Genomic DNA, 22,087 nt, shown 5'->3' with positions numbered 1-22,087 from the left:
CTATAAATAGATTAAGGACAAAAGAGGGAGAGAATAGGGCTCCTTAAAGATCAAGGAGACCATCTATATGTGGAGCCACAGGAGATGGGTGAGATATGAAACAAGCATTCTGAGTCAGTATTTACTGTGGAGAAGGACATGCAAGTTGGAGAACTTGGGGAAATAAATAGTGATATTTTTACAGAAGATATTACAGGAGAGGAGACTGGATGTCTTAAAACGCATATGGGTGGATAAATTCCCGGGATTTGATCAGGTGTATCCCAGAACTTTGTCGGAAGCTAAGGAAGTGAGTACTGGGCCCCTTCCTGAGATATTTGTATCATCAATGGCCATGGGTGAGATGCCGAAAGTCTGGAGGATAGGTAATATAGTGCCATTATTTAAGAAAGGTGGTAAGGAAAAGCTCAGGAACTATAGACTGGTGAGCCTGTCATCAGATGTGGGTAATCTGTTGGAGGGGATTCTGAGGGACAGGATTTACATGTATTTGGAAAGGCAGGACTGATTAGGGATACTAACTTGATTGAGGTTTTTGAAGAAATGACTAAGAAGATTGATGAAGGCAGCTCAATAGATATTGGTTAATGGATTTCAGCAAGGTGTTCTGCATAGCAGACTGGTTAGCAAGGTTTGATCACATAGAATTCAGGGGGAGCTAGCCAATTGGAAATAAAATTGGCTTGAAGGTAGGGGACAAAGGATGTGATGGAGGGTTGTTTTTCAGACTAAAGACCTGTGACCAGTGGAGTGCTGCAAGGAGCGGTGATGGATCCACTGCTTTTCACCATTTTACATAAGTGATTTGGATGTGAATGTAGAAAGTATGGTTAATAAGTTTGCAGATGACACCAAAATTGATGATGTCGTGGACAGTGAAAAGGTTACCTCAGAGTGCAACAGGACCTTGATCAGATGGGCCAATGAGTGGCAGATGGAGTTTAATTTAGATAAATATGAGATGTTGCATTTTGGTAAGGCGAACCAAGGAAGGACTTAAGCAATTAATGGTAGGGCCCTGTAGAGTGTTGCCGAACACAGAGAACAAAGCCACACACACAGACCAAGTCCTGAACTACGCAAGCAACCACCCCAACACACACAAAAGAAGTTGCATCAAGACACTGTTCAAAAGGGCCACAACACACTGCAGTACACCAGAACTGCAAAAAGATGAAGAAGAACACCTATACAATGTATTCGCCAAAAACGGATACCCGCGCAATTTCATCGACAGATGCCTAAGGGAAAGACAACGGAACAAGGACATGCCGCAACCCAAAGGACCAGCCACACTACCAAACATCAAGAACATTTCCGAACTGACAGTCAGCCTACTGCGACTACTAGGACTCATAACAGCACACAAACCAACAGCCACTCTCAGACAACAACTCACCAGAACAAAGGACCCAATACCCAGCATGAGCAAAACCAATGTAGTGTACAAAATCCCATGCAAGGACTGCACAAAACACTACATAGGATAAACAGGAAGACAGCATCCATGAACACCAACTAGCCACGAAACGACACGACCAGCTATCCTTAGTAGCCACACACGCAGATGACAAGCAACATGAATTCTACTATTATAGGACAAGCCAAACAGAGAACAGCCAGGGAATTCCTAGAGGCATGGCACTCATCCACACATTCAATCAATAAGCACATCGAGCTGGACCCAATATACCGACCACTGCAACGGACAGCTGGAACTGACAACCGGAAGCGGCAGAGACAAACCACTATAAATGCCAGAGGAAACATCACAGAAGCGCTTCACAGGAGGCTTCCAAGCACTGAGGATGTCACCTAGACCGGGGACGAAACGTCTGCAACACAAATTCCCAGCTCGGCGAACAGAACCACAACAGCTTAAGGGAGTCCACATGTTTAAGATGAGGGGGAAAGATTTAAAAATGGGCCTGAGGAACAACTATTTCACACAGAAGGTGGTGCATGTGCGGAATGAATTGCCAGAGGGAATGTTGGTGGTGGGTACAATTGTAGAATTTAGAAGGCATCTGGATGGGTATGTGAATTGGAACGATTTAAAGGGAATGGGCCAAATGCTGGCAAATGGGACAAGATCAGTTTAGGAAATCTGGTAGGCAAACACAAGGTGGAACAAAGGGTCTGTTTCTCTGACTGTATGACTACTTTCGATATGTTTCATTCAGTAAATAATGTGTAAGATATCTAGTCTATCTGAAACGTTTCTTGTATTGCATTTCTGGTATTTCTGTGATCCTGTTGTGAAATAATGGCAGCAACAACACAGGCTGACTCATATTCTCGAGGTGATCGAGGCGACTCCTGTTCAGTAATACAAATGTACAGATGTTCAAGACTAGACCTCAAAGCTGAAGCCCCTATTTGGGACCTAAGTAATGAAAAATATTTTGAACTATAAAATACGCTTTTGAGCAAGATCAAAATTGGCTCAATTCCTGAGTGAAAACTTTAATTAAAGGCAAACTGCAAATTGAATTGGCACCCATTTTCACCCTGCTCTAACAGTTTTATTTTAAGATAACCTTGAAGACATTACATGTATATCTTGTTTGTTAGTGAAATGTAATCTTTTGCAACTTCACAGAAAAATGAGAGCCGTCCACTCACCCAAATCCAGTATATTGCATGGCCTGATCATGGTGTTCCTGACGATTCGAGTGATTTTCTGAAGTTTGTGTTGCTTGTTCGAGAAACGCGGGTTGGCAAAGATGAACCAGTTGTCGTACATTGCAGGTACATGTAGTTTATCTGCTATAAAAAAACATACAGTGATAAATGAAAGAACTTAATGTGGTCAGAACCTAACTGAGAAATTGGGTCAAAAACATAAATTGCTGGAGAACATCGGCGGGTATGGCAGCATCTGTGCTTCACATTTAGAGTCCAGTCACCCTTCTTCAGAACTCTTCTGTAAAAGGGTTCCTGGATTTGAAACATTAACTTTGTTTGTTTTCCACAGATCCTGCTGAGTTTCTCAAACAATTTATGTTCTTGTTTCAGATGTCCAGCATCCGCAATTCCTTGTTTAGTGAGAAATTGGGATGCTGCCAGAGAAGAGAAACAAACATTTTTTAAGCACCTATGAATTATTTTTCTATAGTTGGTAACTTTTAAATGTAGACTGCTTAAAATCATATGCTAAACAAGAGCTTACTACAGATCATATTTGAGCATTTTTTTATTCCACCCAATGACAGTGACTTACCATTGAAATGTCTGAAGATTTTAATTGATTTAAATGCTAAGTTTGTCTCTGGAAAATACTGATTTTTATCCATTGTTATTGTCTTGTCACCAACATGATAGATATATTAATTCAAAAAATAATTATTGATCTCTGCATAGTGTTTGATTTTTGGGTCAACAAATCAGAGTTTAAGCTTGACATGAGCAAAAATACTTCTTTTTTTCTTTCTGGAGAAGTTTCACTTAAGAAGTTTTCCTACCTAATTTGGAACTGAGCTATATTGATATGTAGAATCTGACCTTTGCTTCCTAGTCTGTCCTGAGGAAGCTGATCAGCCATAACAATAGTCAAGAGGCTATATCTGGACTAAACTGTGGGGGAAGGATGTTGCCCAAGTCTGTCTTCCTGAAGCAATGACTGTAGCTGGAACGCTGTGCACAAGTGTCAAGTGAGGTCAGGATCAAGTAGAATCAGAGAATCTCTACAGTGTGCAAACAGACCATTTAGCCCAACAAGTCCACAGCGACCCTCCGAAGAGTATCCCACTGAGACCCATTCCCTTCCCGATTGCTCTACATCTCCCTAACAAATGCACCTAGCCTGCACATCCTGAACACTGTGGGAAGTTTAGCACGGTCAATTCACCAAACCTGCACATCTTTAGACTCTGGAACAAAACCAGAGCACCCAAAAGAAACCCATGCAGACATGGGGAGAATGTGTAAACTCCACACAGTCGCCCCAGGCTGGACTCGAACCTGGGTCACTGGTACTGTAAGGCAACACTGCTAACCACTGAGCCACTGTGCTAATATGATGATAGCCAATACAACAGTGGAGGATGTTTTTCATGTTTGGCTTAACAAGGTAGGTACTCAAAATAGTAAGCACTTGCTGAATTATTTGGGATGGGAGTGGCAAAACCTGATGTGGGAATCCACAGGGTTGGGACCTAGATGTTCAGAGGTGAATTTATAATACCAGATTTGATGATAATCTTGAAATTGGTTAGGAAGTGAGATTTATTTAATCCATTTATGGTTCACAATTATTTAATTGAAGACAGTTTTTCAACCAAAATAATAAGGGAGGTGGGAAACAGAACTTGTCTGGCCAGTCTCCTAAGATAAGAATTTTGCAGTTACAGATGTTGCATCCATACAAATAATTAGTTGCACTACTGACATATTTCTGAATGAGACTAATGTTTTTCTTCTAAATGTTTACTGTGGAAATTCAGAATTTGTTGTTTCTCTGACCATCTACCACACGAGACACTACAGGAAAAATGAACCAAGCAAGTGTGGCTATAGCAGATGGATTCAAAATTGTTTAAGGCAGTTCCTCAGTGATTGAAATAGTAATCGATTCTGGCATCAGTTTGGTTTACTTTGTTCTTAGATGATTTGGATATGCCTCACCTTATTTAAAATGTGCAGACATTCAAAAATAAGATGCATTGCAAATTATTGAGAATATCAAAGGAAGCTGTATGGTGGTGATGAGAATAAATTAAATGGCCATAAATGTTGCAGATGGAATTCTATATCAGTGAATGTGGGTGATATATTGTTACGTGGATGAGCATGCGATTTGAGAATTCAGGTTCACTAGATCTTAAAATTAGAACATCTAATGGATGGGCTTTCAAAGCAAGTGAAAGATTAGATTATCAATGTAAAAGTCATAACAATGTAAGAGTTAGAAGCTAGAGCAAGCCCTTTTGAGCTTGCTTTATTATTCAGTAGGACTATTGCTGATCATCTACCTTCTTGCATTCCATATATCCCTTTAAGGTCAATAAATTGTTAACTGCTGTCTCGAACATACTCAGCAGCTCTCTGGCGTGAAGAACTCCAAAGACTCGTTATCTTTTAAGTAAAGAAATTTCTCCTGAATTCAGTCTCACCGTCATTTTCTCGAGGGTAGTTAGGGATGGTCAACAAACACTCACATCCTCTAGAAATAATCACAAAAATGGAGAGATCATCCAAGATCCTTGGAACAACAGTTAGTACTTTGTGTAGCTTTGAACTCTTCCATAGTAAGGGCGTTAAACTAATAGGTCTGCAATGCCACTTCACTAAGATGATGCCTTTGAAATCATAAAGTCAGGAAACAATGGACATCGATTGAATGTAGGATATTTAAGGTGGAAAATCAGAAGACCATTTTTTTTAAGAGAGTAAGTGAGGATGCTGACTCCAGTACAGCTTGCTCATATGTAATTATGTTTTACGTGGGTAAAGTTACCATAATCTGTTCTCTGATTAGAAAAAGAGATGGCTGGTGAGGAGTTTAACCTAAAGGTCACCATGCCTCAGGCAAGGTTGGGAAAGCAGGACCTTCATGATGACCTCAGCTGATGCAAGCATCGGTCACACCTATTGGCATCACCAATTCCCCAGCAACTGAGCTAACAATCCACCAAATTATATTTTACAGTGCTGGGATAGGTCGGACAGGAGTTCTCATTACTATGGAGACAGCAATGTGTCTAATTGAATGCAATCAGCCAGTATATCCATTGGACATTGTACGAACAATGCGAGACCAGAGAGCCATGATGATTCAAACACCAGTGAGTATTGATCACTTTCACTTGTCATCACAGTTGTATGTACCGAGCTATTAAATTCAGGAACCAGATGTTTTGTTCTTCATTTCTAGTTGAGTTAGTGCATTGCAGAAACTGAATACTTCACACAGTTTTGTATCTGGATGAAGATTTTTTTTTATTCATAGGGTGCAGACATCACTGGCTAGGCCAGCATTTATTGCCCATACCTATTTGCCCAGATTGCTGTTAAAAGTCAACTAAATTGCAGTGTGTCTGGAGTCAATGTAGGCCAGACCAGGTAAGGATGGTAGTTTTCTTCCCTAAAGGACATGAGTGAACTAGATGTTTTTTTTCTGACAATTGACAATGGATTCATGGTCATCATTAGACTCTTAATTCCAGATTTTTATTGCATTCAAAGTCTACCATCAGCCATGGTGGGATTTGAACCCAAGTCCCAGAACATTATCTGGATCTCTGGATTAACCAAAATATGACTTAAATTTTAATGCAGAGCATGATATTGAACAACGCAAGAATCATACTCATTGACTACAGTTCAGCCTTCAACACTAGTATCCCCTCAAGACTGATTACTAAACTTAGTGATCTCGGACTAAGCCCCACTCTCTGCAACTGGATCCTCAGGATCCTGACCCACAGGCCAGAATCAGCGAATATTGGGGACAATGTTTCATCCTCATTAACACTCAAAACTGGAGCCCCCCCCCCACCCCCAGGGGTGTGTACACAGTCCCCTACTGTACTCTGCATACCAATGACTGCGTTGCCAAATACCAGACTAATGCCATTTACAGGTTTGCTGATGACACCACCATAGTCTGTCGAATCTCAGATGGTGACAAAACAGACGGGAGATGGAAGCCCAGGAAAAATGGTGCACTGAGAACAACCTAGCTCTCAATGCTGGCAAAACCAAGAAACTCATTATTGACTTTCGGCGAGATGTTATTTATGCCCCCCAACACATTAACAATGCAGAGGTGGAACGAGTGGAGAGTGTCAAGCACCTGGGAGTGCTCATCCACAACAAGCTTTCTTAGACTCTTCATGTGGACGCACTGGTTACAAAGGCCCAACAACATCTCTTCTTCCTCAGGCAGCTGAGGAAATTTGGCATGATGGTGAATACCCTTGCCAACTTCTATAGGTACGCCATGGAGAGCATTCTGTCTGGATGTATCACTACCTGGTATGGGAACTGTACCACTCAAGATCGGAGACGGTTACAGAGAGTGGTCAACTTGGCCCAGACAATAGAAAGGCCAACTTTCCATCTATAGAATCCAACTACCAAGCCAGCTGTCAAGGAAAGACCGCCAGCATTCTCAAAGATCCATCCCACCCTGGCAATGTTTTTCTACAACCTTGACCTTTGGGGAGAAGGGACAGATGCCTGAACACACACACTGGCCAGTTTCGCAACAGTTTCTACCCTACTGTTGTTTAAATACTGAATGGACTCTCAAACGTTTAGTATTCGCCTGTACCTGTGTTTTTGTTTTTGCCACTGTTTACTTATTCTTTACTTATCTATGCTACTTAACTATATGACCTTCCTGTATTGCTCACAAGACAAAGCTTATCACTGTGCCTCGGTACATGTGACAATAAATTCAATTCAATAGGGATTGAAATGGTATCTGTTGTTTACAACTTGTATTGACAGTTGGATTCTCCTGATTATGTCATTTGTAATCTTCATTTAGTTCGGATAAACTATGCACTTCCCTTGGTTAGAATACAATTCTGCTTATTATCCTTTCTTGCAATTTTCCTCTGAACGCCTATTTGTATTACCTCTTTTCCCTTTGAGTAATGGTATAGCTTTTCATTACTCCATCCTGTAGAGATAGGTTTAATAGCCATTTTTTAGCCTCAAACCTTTAGTCACTCCCACTCCCCCCGCAACCAAACTATAGCATAGTATTGTGGAGCACTGATACATTGCAGAGTCACTTGTTCATTAATGTTGAGTTGCTTTGCACTATTACAATCATTGCACTCAGTTCTCCAGAACTTTCTCACCCTGTTTTATTTATGAGGGCTAGGGCATGAACCTACAGAAATAAATGACAGATGCATATATCACCCAAGTACCCACTTGGCAAGCCTGAGGCTGTACTCTGATAAAGCTACTCCTCCTAGACATGATTTGGAGATGCTGGTGTTGGACTGGGGTGTACAAAGTTAAAAATCTCTCGACACCAGGTTATAGTCCAACAGGTTTGATTGGAAGCACACTAGCTTTCGGAACGTCGCTCCTTCATCAGGGCTACCACCTGATGAAGGAGCGACGCTCCAAAAGCTAGTGTGCTTCCAATTAAACCTGTTGGACTATCACCTGGTGTTGTGTGATTTTTAACCTCCTAGGCAAGTGATATAGCCGAAGACAATGTGTCCTTATCTGTGGCAACCTACAACTTTCATTGCAAAGCAATCCTTGAGTAGAAAATTAGGAAATAAAAGGTAATTATGCTTTTAAACTGCCATCCTAATTTCATCTTGCAAGTAGAAAACTTTAGAGGGATCCTGTCTCATTCAGAGATCTGAAGTATAATTTTCTTTAGTTTGAAGATCATTATTGATTTTTGGACAGTCACTTTATTTAATGAAGTTACTTGATGAACCATTTTATTTGAAAAGACTTAGCAAATCCTGTTCTCATCCTGTTTTCATCCTGTTTTCAAATCCCTTGGTTTCACCCCTTCCTATCTCTGCAACCTCTTCTAATCACACATTGCTCCTAAATTTCATTTTCTCACAAGACCATTTATTCCTTGGAGTGCACTTTTGTCAACTCTATACCAGAGCAGTAGCTGCTTTGTTCAATTTTAAAAACTTTTGTTAATGTTTAAGGATTGCTGAAACTTTGTTTGTAATTGTTGTATAAATCCTCATATTGTAGGAGCATGGGACCAAGGTTTAGCTTTCAGTAAGTGATCTCGCTTCTTACTGTGATTCTTGAAATGTCGTACTGAAAAAGCAGATGATTAATATATTCTCACCACATAGGTCATTTAGCAAAGCATTGAATTATAAATAGCATTTGCCTTTTAGTTTTATTTTTTATGCTTGTATCGAGACTACTGTTAACAGTTTTGGTCTCCTTAGTCTGCATAACACAAGCAGTTCAGAAAAGGCTTCCTAATGTCCTTTAGGGCAAGGAAACCTGTCCTTAACTGATCTGGCTTGAATGTGACCTGGTAATAGATATAGACCAAATCTACCAAAGTTTCTTCAATAGAAAAACACTACATCGCAGGAATCTGTCAATTACGTTTCTTTCTATTCTTTTTCATGGGATGTGAGAATCCCTGGCAAGGCCTTAACATTTGCTGTGCAACTTTGACTACTTCTGAACTCAGCGACTTACTAGGCCATTTCAAAGGACCATTAAAATTTGCTACCGTTGCCGTAGGTCTGGAATCACATTGGCCAGGCAAAAAATAGACAGAAATCCTTCCCTAAAGTGACTCAAATGGGTTATGATGACAATCCAGTGGCCTCATTATGATAATCCAATGGCCTCATGGTCACCATGACTGAGGCCAGACTATTATTCTAGCTTTTTTCAGTTAAATTTCAGTTTCCCAGCTGTATTCATTGGATTTGAACTAGATTTTGAACTTGTGTCTCAAAGTCGTCGTTCCAGGGTTGTATATTGAAGGTTCAAAACAAAATAGCCACTGTCCTACTCTCCCTTAATGGAACTCCAGACAGAGCTGAAGTAAACATGATATTTGTAAATTATCCTTTCAGGAAAAAAGATTAAAATCTGAAAGGAATTTTCCTCTTCCACTTTGTCCACGTCAAGAAAAAAAAACTTGATATACATTATGGAGGGAATTAGTCTGATTAAACATTTCTCACTTACAACAGTCAACGTGCTGTTGCTCCCAATAATGCTTTCAAGGTTGAGAGTTACAGAACTGACTGGGAGCTATTCTAGAGAAAAGGACTCAGCAGTTCCCATCTGGAACCAATCTGAGTTGTTGATTTTTGATGAAAAGGGAAAGAATTATTGAATTAACTGTGCTGTTATAGAGTGGAATGTTCTTTCTAAATTAGTTTCTAACACAAGTCAACATTCATGTTGAAAGTTAAGGTGGGTGAGACTGCCACCTAGTGATCTGTAGGCTGTATGCACATACTAGCCACTACAACTCTTAATTTTGCCAGGATTGTAGTTGTTTGCTAGATTTTAGAACTAGTTCTAACACTAGTGCACGATTTCTCATTTATTATAAATTGTGTTGGTTTCAATGTACAAGAATATGGAACCATTCTTTACAGTAATTTGCAAAGAGCCTAAAAGGAGTATTCTTTTGAATAACCCAAGCCAAGCACCAGTACATAATTAGCACATGAATGAATTGGACTGTCTGCCTGTCATCAATAAAAGGCCAGGGTGGTATTTTAAAAGTCAAACCATCACGTAGAACCAAGAGAACTGAAGAATTTAACAACAACATGATTTTTTAGTGCTTTTATTGTTGATAAAATGTCTGAAGGCCCATCACTGATGTCTAGGCAACGACAAGCATGAAAGCAAAGAAGTAGAGGAGCGCCAATTGAAGGTTTGCTCAGAGGGATACGTTCTTTAAGGAGAATCTTAAAAGGGGAGAAGCAGCAGGAGGTGCAGTGGTTTGGATAAGAAATTGCAGAACATTTGTTGGAGTTCTTGAAAGAAGTAATATGCTGTGGATAAAGCAAAAGTGAGAGGATGTACAATATTTGGACTTCAAGAAGGTATTTGATGAGGTGCTACTTCAAAGGTTATTGCAAAAAATAAAAGCTAATGGTACAGACGTAAGGTTGGCATAAATTGAAGATTGGCCTGGAAACAAGCAGAAATGGATCATCTGGTTGGCAAGATGTGACAAATGGTGAGTACAGAGATCAGTGCTTGAGGCTCATCTTCTATAAATTAGTTGGTTGGACGTAGTAAGTTGTGAAGAGGATGTAATGAAGCAGAAAAGTGACAAATGTAGATTAAGTCGGTGGCAAATATCTGTCAAATGGCATATGCTGTGAAGTTGACAATTTTGGCAGTCAGAATAGCAAAGGTATATGATCTAACTGGTGAGAAATTGCAGAGAACAAAGATGCAAAAGGATCTGGGTGCCCTGTCGCCTGAATCACAAGTGGTTAGTGTGCAGATGCAGTAAATAATTAAGACTATGAAAAGAGTTCAAAGAAAGTTCACGATACTAAAACCTGGACTGTTTTGTGAAGAAGGGTTGAACAGGCTAAACTTGTCCCCACTGGAGTTTCAAAGATTAAGAGGTGACTCCATTGAAAAATCTGTTACTCAAGAAGGGAATAAGGGATAAATCAGGAAACTACAGGCCAGTCTGTCCAACCTAAGTTGTGGAAAAACTATTGGAAGCAGTTTTGAGGGGCAAAATTAATCTGCACTTGGAGACACAGGAAGTAATCAAGAACAGTCAGCCTGGCTTTGTTAAGGGAACCTTTGCTGTTTGTGGTAAAAACAAACAATTTAGATTTGAATCTAGGAAGGTTGATCAGTCACTTTAACAGATGATACAAAAATTGGTGGGGTAGTAAGTAGTGAGGAGGTTAGCATGAGATTACAGGAGGATGTAGATGGCCTGGTCAGATGGATAGGCAAATGGAATTCAATCTGTCTTAGTGTGAGGTGATGCTCATCGGCAGGACAAACAAGGCCAGTGAACGCACAATAGGATCTTGGGAAGCATCAAGGTTCAGAGTGATCTTGGTGTGCGTGACCATCAGTCCTTTAATGTAGCAGGACGTGGAAAATTGGTTGGAGCTAAGAAAGCCTCGGGAGATGGTGACCTAGTGGCATTATCGCATGACTATTAATCCAGAGACCTGGGTAATGTTTTGGGAATCCGGGCTTGTATCTTGTAATGGCAGATGGTGGAATTTAGATTTTAAATTCCAGAATTAAGAGACTAATGATGACCATGAAACTGTTGGTGATTGTCATCTGGTTCACTAATGTCCTCCAGGGAGGGACACTGGCATCCTTCCCTGGTCTGCCCCACATGTGACTACAGATCTGGAGTAATGTGATCGACTCTTAGCTGCTCTCTGGGCTAATTAAAGATGGGTAGTAAATGCTTTTCCACCTAGCAATGCCCAAATCCTATGATTTTTTTTTTAAAGTGGGATACTTACCTTTATTAGCTGAGGCAAAAAGTTTCAGAGCTGGGAGATTATGTTGGAACTATAAAAAGCTGGTTGGACCACAACTAGAGTATTGTGTGCAGTTCTGGAATCGACATTATTGGAGAAATGTGTTTGCACTGGAAAAGATGCACAGGAGATTTACCAGGATGTTGCCTGGGTTGGAGGGTTTTACTGTGAAGAGAATTTGGTTAGACAGATTGATTTCCTTGGAACAGAGGAGACTGACTGAGAATCTGTAAAGAATGGAAAGAAGCCATTTGGCCCATCAAATCCACACCGACCCACTGAACAACATCCCATCGACTCGTAGCCCCCACCACCACAAACCCTCCTTCCTGCCCCCACAAAACCACCACCACTACAACCCTACATTTCCCATGGCTAATCCATCTCGTCTACACATCCCTGATACTATGGTCAATTTAGCATGGTCAATCCACCTAACTTGCACATCTTGGACTATGGGATGAAACCAGCAATATATAACATTATGAGGGGCATGGACAGGAAGAAACCTTTCCCTTTGGAGGAGGATCAGTAACCATGGAGCATAAATTTAAGGTTAGGGACTAGCATTTAGAAGGGACATTAGTAAGAATGTTCCCATCCAGAGGGTGGTGGAAAACTGGAACTCCCTGCCTGTAAGAGTGGTAGAGACAGAAGCTCCCAACAATTAAGAAGTATTTGAATGTGCACTTGCGATGCTAGGACATTGAACTCTGTGGACCAATTGCTGGAAAATCCAATGTTAATTGTTCATGACTGGCATAGACTCTTCGGGCTGAAGGGTCTTTTTCTCTACAGGAGACCATTATGACTCTGTCATACAAGATGAGGGGTCTTGACAGAATAGGTATGGAAAAGATGTTATTCTCTTGTGAGAGAATTTATAACTAGGAATTACCCTTTAAAAATAAGGGATTTCCCATTCAACACAAAGCTAAGGAGAAACTTTTACTGTCCTTAAAAGACAGTGCAAGCAGATCCAGTCCCATTTGCCTCTTAAACCCTTGCTATTCACACACCCATCTATATGCCTTTTAAATGTTGTAATTCTATCAGCCTCCACCACTTCCTCTGGCAGCTCATTCCATGCATGCACCACACTGCGTTAAAAAAAACCTTGTCTATTTACCCTATCCATGCCCCTCATGATTTTATAAATGTCTATAAGGTCACCCCTCAGCTTCTGACACTCCAGGGAAAATAGCCCCAGTCTGTACAGCCTCTCCCTTTAGCTCAAACCTTCCAACCCTGGCCACATCCTTGTAAATCTGTTCTGAACCCTTTCAAGTTTAACAACATCTTCCCCATAGCAGGGAGACCAGATTGAATTCAGTATTCCAAAAATGGCCTAACTAATGTCCTATACAGCCGCAGTGTGACCTCCCAACTCCTACGCTCAGTGCACTGACCAATAAAGCAAAGCATACTATATGTCGCTTTCACTTTCCTATCTACCTATGACTCCACTTTCAAGGAAGATCTCTTTGTTCAGTAATACTCCTCAGCACCTTACAATTAACTGTATAAGTCCTGCCCTGATTTGTCTTTCCAAAATGCAGCACCTCACATTTAGCTAAATTAAACTGCATCTGCCACTCCTCTGCCCATTGGCCCATCTGATCATGATCCCATTGTACTCTAAGGTAACCTTCTTTGCTGTCCACCACATATCCAATTTTGGTGTCATCTGCAAACCCACTAACTGTACCTCCTATTTTCAAATACAAATCATTTATATAAATGACGAAAATCTTATTATAAGCAAAGCAAAATCAACCTTTTTCCTAGTGAAGTATGAGTGCTATTATTAATGCTTTAATTTCTTGCTTGCAACCTTGTCAGTTGAGTGTTACCTTTTGATAACTCTCCATGCATTCACCAGATGTGATTATCTCCATCTTTTCCGAAGACAGACAAGTTAACTCGGTATCTTTTTTTCCCAAGACTATAAGATACGGGAGCAGGAGTAGGCCATTCAGACAGTGGGTCTGCTCTACCATTCATTTAGATCCTGCCTTTTCCCCATTACCCTTGATTCCTTTACTGATTTAAAAACTTGTCAAACTAACCTCACCTTCAAGCGCTGCTTATAAAAATAAAAACTTTTTTCCAACCTGAATTAAAATTACAAGTGAAAACTGTCATTCTGCTGGTACAGGTCAAGAATCCCCCTTATTTGAAATCCAATGATTTCAGTCCACTATAGTCCGTTCAGGTCATTTGTGCCCTTTGGGGAAAAAAAATGGACCTATGGACATGCTGAGTTTGGCCCTTTGGGGGAGAAAGAAACTTGGCTTTTAGGTCAGTTCGGCCAGGTGAAGTTATTTTCCAAAAGGCCTGAACACAACATGCCTACAGGTCCTGTCGGTCCACTTTTGAAAAGACCTTCATTTTTTAGGTCTTCTCAGTTTTTGGGCGTACAGAAGATGATACCCAACCTTTCCTTCTAAACTTTACCTGCAGGTGGCCTTGACCATCTATTTCTTTGTAAGTCAAAAAACTTAACTTACTAAATCATTTCACAGGTAGCCGAGGAGTGATTTAAGTCAAGTCACATGCTTTCTTGAAAAGACTCTCTTTAGCTCTCTCTTCCAAATGATTTTCTGATTTTATTTTTAATTACAAGTCATCTTCACAGAACTAAAACCAAAAACCCATTGATCTCTGCTTTAGAATTCAATTTCCAAATTATATGGTCAACCCTGCTGTGTCCACCCTGCCAGTTAAAGTCCCGAAATAGACAATTAAAATTCACTTTACAACCTTATTCCTGAATTCTAGGAATAACTCTCAGCTACCTTCATCCCAACCCCACCCCCCTCTCAGTTATCTCTCCACTCTGCAGGCACCCTTCCTCTATTCCTGATGAAGGGCTTTTGCCCAAAACGTTGATTTTCCTGCTCCTCGGATGCTGCCTGACCTGCTGTGCCTTTCCAGCACCACTCTAATCTAGACTATGAGGAGAGATTGACTAGGTTAGGATTATTTTTGCTGGAATTGAAATGAACTGGGGGGAATCTCAGAGACTTATAAAATTCTAACAGGACGAGAAAGGGCAGATGCAGGGAGGATGTTTCCAATGGTGGGTGTGTCCAGAACTAGGGCTCATAGTCCGAGGTAGACCATTTAAGACTAAGATGAGGAGATATTTCTTCACTGAAAGAATGGTGAGCCTGTGGAATTCATTACCACAAGAAGTAATTAATGCCAAAATGTTGAGTGTATTCAAGAAGCAGTTAGATATAGCGTTTGAGGCAACTGAAATCAAAGGGTTTGGGGAGAAAACAGGATTACGCTATTGAGTTTGACGATCAGCCATGATCATGATGAATGGCAGAGCAGACTTGAAGGGCCAAATGGCCCCTCCTATTCCTGTCTTCTATGTTTCTATGTTTAACAATTTTCCAACCAGCAGACAAGGCCCCAAATGTCTCAAAAAGACTTCACTCATTTTGTGCAAAGCTACCAATTGTGGAAATCTCATCTTGAACAATAAAAAAAACAAAATTTTCGATTAAATAGGTTTCATTCTGTTGAATGTAAAATTATTGAAAATAAGCAACTGAACTTTCCTTTTTTCCTTCCCACAGAGTCAATACAAGTTTGTTTGTGAAGCTATTATGAGGGTGTACGAAGAAGGCATTGTGAAACCATTGCAGTCAACACTGTACAATTAGCCGAAGGATAAGGTCCTTGCTTGTTGTTGAAACTGATTTGCTGGGTACATTTACAGTGTCATAACGTGCTTGAACAACATGCTGACCTGATATGAATTTGAGGATTGAAGATGGCAAACTGGAGCATGGACAATGAGAACCTAAGCACTGTTGCACTTTATGTTCAAAAAGAAGTAGTTTCTGCTTATGTGATCATACTGACGGCAATTATAATGAACACAAGTTGCCCTAATTTCTGAAATGCCGTGTCCTCTGCTCCGGTTTTGTTCAGGGATATCGTCGGCTTTTGGATTCCGCTGTAGTGCCAAAAGGAGAACTACCTACATGATTTTTCCCTCACTTGCCCATGAATTTGTCCTCTTCCTGGCTGGTTTAACTAAGGGAATTTATTCAGAAGGACCACCTTCAATGTTATACATTTTCTGTTCATGATCTGACTTGACCATCTTTACTTGACCGTTTAGAGGAATCCATGAACTTGAAAATGTGTGCTGCAGTGGAATTATTGTTTTTTTTTATTAACAAGTGTTCGCGCTGCCTTTGACTAATGTGCATATAAAAGTCTCATCTCTAGATTGTGTTCATTAATGTAGATTATAATAAAAATTAAGATTCAGTGAGCACTTATTAGTCAAATTGACCCAAATTGTCTCACTTTCAAATTTCGATGTGCAGCTTTTTAACTTATGATGAAACTACAGCAGTCACTCAATGCATATTCTCCTCTGTTCCTGATCAAAAATCTTAGCTTTTTTCTGCACTTATGTGCCAATATTCCTATATTAGAAATAATTTTTTTATATATATATAGATATAAATAAATAACTTTAGAGAAAAAAAATTCTGAGAGTTTCAACCAACAGTAACATTTATGGTGAGTTTTGGGCTTCACTGATGAAGCAGTGGAGCCCAAAATGTAAATAACTCTATTAGGAAATTTAGCCTTAACCACCCGTTTCCTAGCAGAATATTAGAATCTGGGTGCTGTTTACTGATTACACGTCTCACATTGGCTAGGACAATCTACTCCAAAGACTTGAGTTCATATCCAGTCCAGGTGGTGAAATCTAACTCTACTGTTGTCTTTAAGGCCACCAAAAATATTAAGTTCTCTTTCTCCACAGGTTTGATCCTGCAGTGTTATGGGGAAAGGTGTGTGCCTGCAATTTTCCTTTCATATAATTATTTTTTAGGCACTTGGTGATGGGTGCTCACCTCCCCTATCGTGCCACGTATAAGCTTGCCTTATACCATTTTAATTTTACTTCAGTTATCAGCACTAGATTTGTACCCAAAGAACTGCACAAGAGAGGTGCTGTAGGGTAATTTTTATAGTAAGACACTAAGTCAAAGTACTGGAAGATACAAAGCACAAATAGAAGCTGGTAAAATAAACAATATCTGACTTGTGAAATGCTGATGGATGTTGCAGTTTTGCTAGTCAGTATCCCAGCAATCACTTGCAGAGCTTTTGGCACCATTGATTAGTAACAGTACACATAATTTAATTGCCTGCATCCTGATCGTGGCTTTTTTTTAAGAAAAAGGCACTTTTGGATAAAGAAATTGTTGATATTGTCACGCACAGGAACTAGCAAAATATACCGTTTATAAATGATCAAAATGAAACTTTGAAAAAATACAGAAATGCTAGGTTAGGTAGGATGTGAAAGAGCTGTGCAAAGTTTTTGTTTTATTTTAACACGCCACTACTTTTCTCATACTTAAATTTTGCACATATTTTTGTTTATGGCGTAAAGTAAGAAGTAGGACACTTAATTTTTTTTTAAATGATGAATGAATATATTTTTGACTCTGCAGGATCCAGAGGAGATTGAGACCTCTGAAAGCATGCACTCAATGAACAGTATGAATCCCATTGCAAACAAACTTTTGCCAGAGAATAAAAATGGATGAGTGACTGTTTAATTTATCCTTGTCTAAATATCTGCACATCTGTACTCGTGTGTATTAACGTGTTGTACCCTGTGCAGCTGTAAATAATGCTGTCGAGTTGAATGCCATTCATACCATCAGCGAAATGCAATCCCATTCATCTGGTCAGGATTGATGAAACAAATAAGCAATTGGGATGGTGAGAACAAAGGGTTAAGCTACGCACAACCAATAATTGGTAGTAACAAGCCTCATTTACTACTTTTATTTCCTTTGGTCTCCTTGGTTGTGTATAACTGCAGTGTTATTTTTTTACTAGATATACCATGAGGAAGGAGGCATGTGAATTGATCCATTTTATTCTGTCATGCTGTATGATGAACATGAATGTATCTATCAACCATGCAAAATTGCAAGCGGTAGAGTAATGACTGTTGGATTTTAAGGATAAATATTTTTCATACCATTTGTATAAAAAAAATTTAAAAGTTTGTAACATTTCCATTTTAAAAATTTGCAGGTTAAAATGTGTTTAAATTGTAAATAAGAGCAATACTATTGAGACTGTCTGTTCAGTGCCAATTCACAATGTAGAGGTTGATTTCTCTATTGCTTACTGACTGTAATCATACAGGTTTAGTGTTTGGATTGTTTTCCATATTGTTTAGAAATTTGGAAGTAATTTGCAAATTTCCATTTCTGAAATAATTACAGGCACTTTATATTACAATATACTACTGACTGAATTATCAAGTGATTTGATTTCATACATAGACGCTAAGCCTAAATGTCTTTGCTTTGTGTATGGAGCTTATAAGAATGCACACTGGTTGATTTGATTTATCTTTGAATTGGGCTGTTAGATCTAAGGAGGAGTGTCTGGCTGAGCTATTATCTTCACTTAAATATTTGATACTGAACAGTGATGGTTTGTAATTTTAAGACTGTACCGATGTCCAAATTCTAGGGTTAGCTCAATATTAGAAAATTTCAGTGTGGTTTGAAAGCTTTTTGACATGTTACCATAATTTGGGGACTGCATTTCCCTCCAGCCAATATTCATCACCAAGCTTTCTGATCAAAATCACCATTTGGTTTCTACACTTAAATTCCAAATACTGTTAACTACAGCTGTAGATCAGGCCATTTGATTGGGCACAAGGTTAATGTATGTTTTTAAAAAGAATACAGTATATTGCAGAACTAATCTAAATTTTAGGTAGTATTGATGTTTTTAGTAGCAAAACTTCTAAGAGTATTGCATCTTAGCAAAGCTGGATTTATAAAAATAGATTTTCTTAATTCGCCTGGGCTCCTGCATATAAAGTAAGAAAATAACGGGTAGGAAGGGAATCTCTCGTGCAGAGTTTAAAATGAACAAGCGTTTTGCCAGTGTGGGCAATATATTTACTCAAGTGGGCTATTTGAGTTTGATTAATTTGAGAATTATGTATTTCAAAATTGCTCTTAGGGCTTCTAGTTAAAAGGTTTTAAACCATACTAAAGAATAACATGTTGCCCTGTGTTGAATATATGCCTTAGGAATGGGTTAAGTAAGTGATTGAGGATAGCTTTTCCCATTGTGACAGATGGTATAGAATAAAGTTTGAGTCATTCCTCCTGTTGTACTTATCTTACAATTTCCACAATTCACTGTAAAGTATCTAGAAGGGGAAAAAATGCTTTCTGGGGCTGTTTGGATCTCATAAATCGATAATTAACTAATTTGCTGTAATTATGTTCAATCTTTGCTCTTAAAAAAAATTGTAATTAGAAAACTGCAAGAGAGCCAATATGATAAAAGCTGCAGAATATTAATGTTGCAATAAGTGTCAATTGTAGGCTTTTATTTCCAAAGTGAAAGTGAAACCTTGTGCCTGATCCTGCAATCTGGACTGTACATATTATAGTTATTCAGAAAAAAATTCTAATTGCAATTTTATGACCCATTTTAATTTGAGTTTTTTTTGCTTTCAAACTGCCTATAAGTACAGTTGGTACTGCATTTATTTAATGAAAAGCATAAAGTGCTGGAAATTTCAGGTCAGACCGTATTTCTGGAGAGAGAAAAGTTTCCAAACACAACTCAATTACTATATGTCAGTTCTGACATATTTGAAACTTCACCTGTTTCTCTCCAAATATACTGACCTGCTGAGTGTTTCCAGCATTTTCTGTTTTTATTTCAAATTTCTGGCACCTGTGGTATTTACTTTTTAATCCAGGTATGCTTGTTTTCCTATTCATTGGCTTTTTTTTTTTGTTACCTTCACTGAATTTTATCGACACTGGAAAGATGTGACAAGGAGTTAAGCTTTTGCAGTTTCTTACTGTATGCTTTAAGAAGGCCTTATTCATTTCAAATTTCAAAAAATAGCTAATAGCGTCTTTGATAACCAGCAAGTAAAATCTAGCTTTTTAGAATATCAGCAGGTAAAGGATTGACTGATCACTTTCTGATGTTGGTAGTATAATCAGTCACTTGGAATTGGGTTGGGGGGGGTTAGGGATTTAGATTTTTTTATGTCTGACTCACTCCCTTCTAAATTTTTGTGGATATAATTTAATTTGACTTGACAAGAATTGTCTCGTTTGGGTACGAACTTAATAGTTTATTTGTGACTCTTAATTGCTCTGTTATAAAAATAAAGAAAATGTGCTTAGTAATTTAAAGTGTACCACCCGTGAGTTTATTTTTGGAGGGGCAGCTGTAACTATATGTAATTAAATTTAATAACTTTGTAATTTTTTGTCTATTAAATTTTAAGTTTTAGCTGGTACTTGGATTCTTTTGATTCAAGAAGTATTCTTCTGTACAATTTAATGAGGTTTGATTGGGTCCTGTACATAGTGACCCAGTTGCTGCATGTACAGTTAACCTTCTGCTTTGTTTATAATAGTAAAACTTGGTTTTTAACAGCAATCTGTGTTTTTGTTTTGCTATTTATTTCAGCTGACTAAAACATGGCTATTCTCTTATTTCTGCATAATGGAGAATCTGAGGATGAGAAAAAGAACTGGGATATGTTTTTGCAACAACGTAGGGTCTGTTTTAAAATGAATTGCGGTGTCAGCCAAAAGCAAGGCATGACCAGAATTATTCTTTTTGATTTTGTACAAGGAATCTGATCAGGAAGGACCTTAGTTACTTAAGGAAGAATCCTGGCTAAGGGACAATTTTGTGAGGAAGTTATAACTGACCTTTGTTCTTGTTTTTGTAAAGTCATTTTCAAATTGCAAATTGTCCACTTCCAGAAGAAAGAAATTCTAGGCATAATTGGAGCTACATATGAGAATCACAAGGAATTTTTTTTTTCCTACATAGATTGTATTGGTTGGGAGAATTCTCCTTGCAGAAAGAAGGTTCTGAGGATGTTAAATTAATATGGTCAAAATCATGACTGTTTGGACAGAACAAATAGGCTGAAAGTGTTCCCTTTGACAAAAGTGTCAAAAATCAAAGGAGACAGATTTAAGATGATTTAAGAATAAGGGAAACTTAATATTGGAAAATAATTATGTAGTAATAGTTAGGATCTGAAATGTACAACATGAAAAGTTGGAGGAGACCGATCCAATCATGGCTTTCAAAGGAAAATTGGTAAATTCTCTGAAGAAAAACATTTGCTGGGATATGACAATGAATCATTGATTGGATAACTAATATTTCCCTGATGCACAGCTGGTTAGGGCTAAAGAAATGCCTTCAATGCTGAACCATTCTGAGAGTATAATCTATCAGTACCTGCATGAGCAATACTGTTTTAGAAGTGAGGTTTGCTTATTTGTTATTCCCCATTAGTCAAATCATATTTGTACTTGTTTGCTAACCTAAGTTTAGATGTCAGCAAACTCTAATGTGACTGAAAATGAAATCCCTGTTTGATTCAAGATTGTTTTGTCCGGTGAGAAAGGTAGATCTCCAGCCCCTGCTGTTTCTAATTTCTTTTTCAAGCTGACCTGTCAACAACCTTTTGCAGAACCTTTATCACATGATATCCTTCCCTTGCTAAACCTCTCAAAATGCATACCTCACATTTACCAGGATTAAGTTTGAATTTACTCAATTTACCAACTGGTCAATATCAAACTGCAGCCTCCTCGTCACTATTACCAACTTTCATGTCATCTGCAAATTAGCTAATTGTAACTTCTACATTAATATGCAAGATGTTAATGTACATAACAAATAGCAAGGGTCCCAGCAGTGATCCCGGTGGTGTATTGCTGGTCACAGGCTTCAATCACAGAAAGATCCGTCCACCATCACTCTTTGCGTCCTGTTTGCACACCAATTTTGGATCCAGTTTGCCAATTTTCCTTGGATCCGATGACATTGTACCATTTGGCCCAGCCATCCTAGTGAGACCTTGTCAAAGGCCTTACTGAAGCCAGTGCAAATGTCATAAACTGCATTAGCCTAATTAATATATTTGGTCACCTTTCAAAAAAAAACTATTAACTTTGTCAGACAGGATTTCACTTTAACAAATCCATGCTAACTATATCTGACTAATCCCTATCTTTCCAAGTGTTGTTTAA

The 22,087-nt window shown here is 38.8% G+C and overlaps 1 protein-coding gene across 4 annotated transcripts in view; it reads left to right on the top strand.

Moving 5' to 3' along the window:
- Window positions 1–20,468, top strand: part of ptpn4a (protein tyrosine phosphatase non-receptor type 4a) — a 343,217-nt gene extending 322,749 nt beyond the window's left edge. For all 4 annotated transcript variants that reach the window (XM_043694229.1, XM_043694231.1, XM_043694228.1 and 1 more), the window contains 3 exons: window positions 2,603–2,751; window positions 5,651–5,786; window positions 15,563–20,468. In XM_043694229.1, coding sequence (XP_043550164.1) covers window positions 2,603–2,751; window positions 5,651–5,786; window positions 15,563–15,649 — 372 coding nt within the window. In that variant the 3' untranslated portion in view covers window positions 15,650–20,468. The remainder of the gene's footprint in view (window positions 1–2,602; window positions 2,752–5,650; window positions 5,787–15,562) is intronic.
- The last annotated feature ends 1,619 nt before the right edge of the window (window positions 20,469–22,087 follow it).

The sequence above is a fragment of the Chiloscyllium plagiosum genome, chromosome 7 (assembly GCF_004010195.1).
Source record: "Chiloscyllium plagiosum isolate BGI_BamShark_2017 chromosome 7, ASM401019v2, whole genome shotgun sequence".
In the NCBI taxonomy this organism is placed as follows: Eukaryota; Metazoa; Chordata; class Chondrichthyes; order Orectolobiformes; family Hemiscylliidae; genus Chiloscyllium; species Chiloscyllium plagiosum.
The sequence above is the reverse complement of the archived record's forward strand: the minus strand, read 5'-3'. Positions and strand labels throughout refer to the sequence as shown.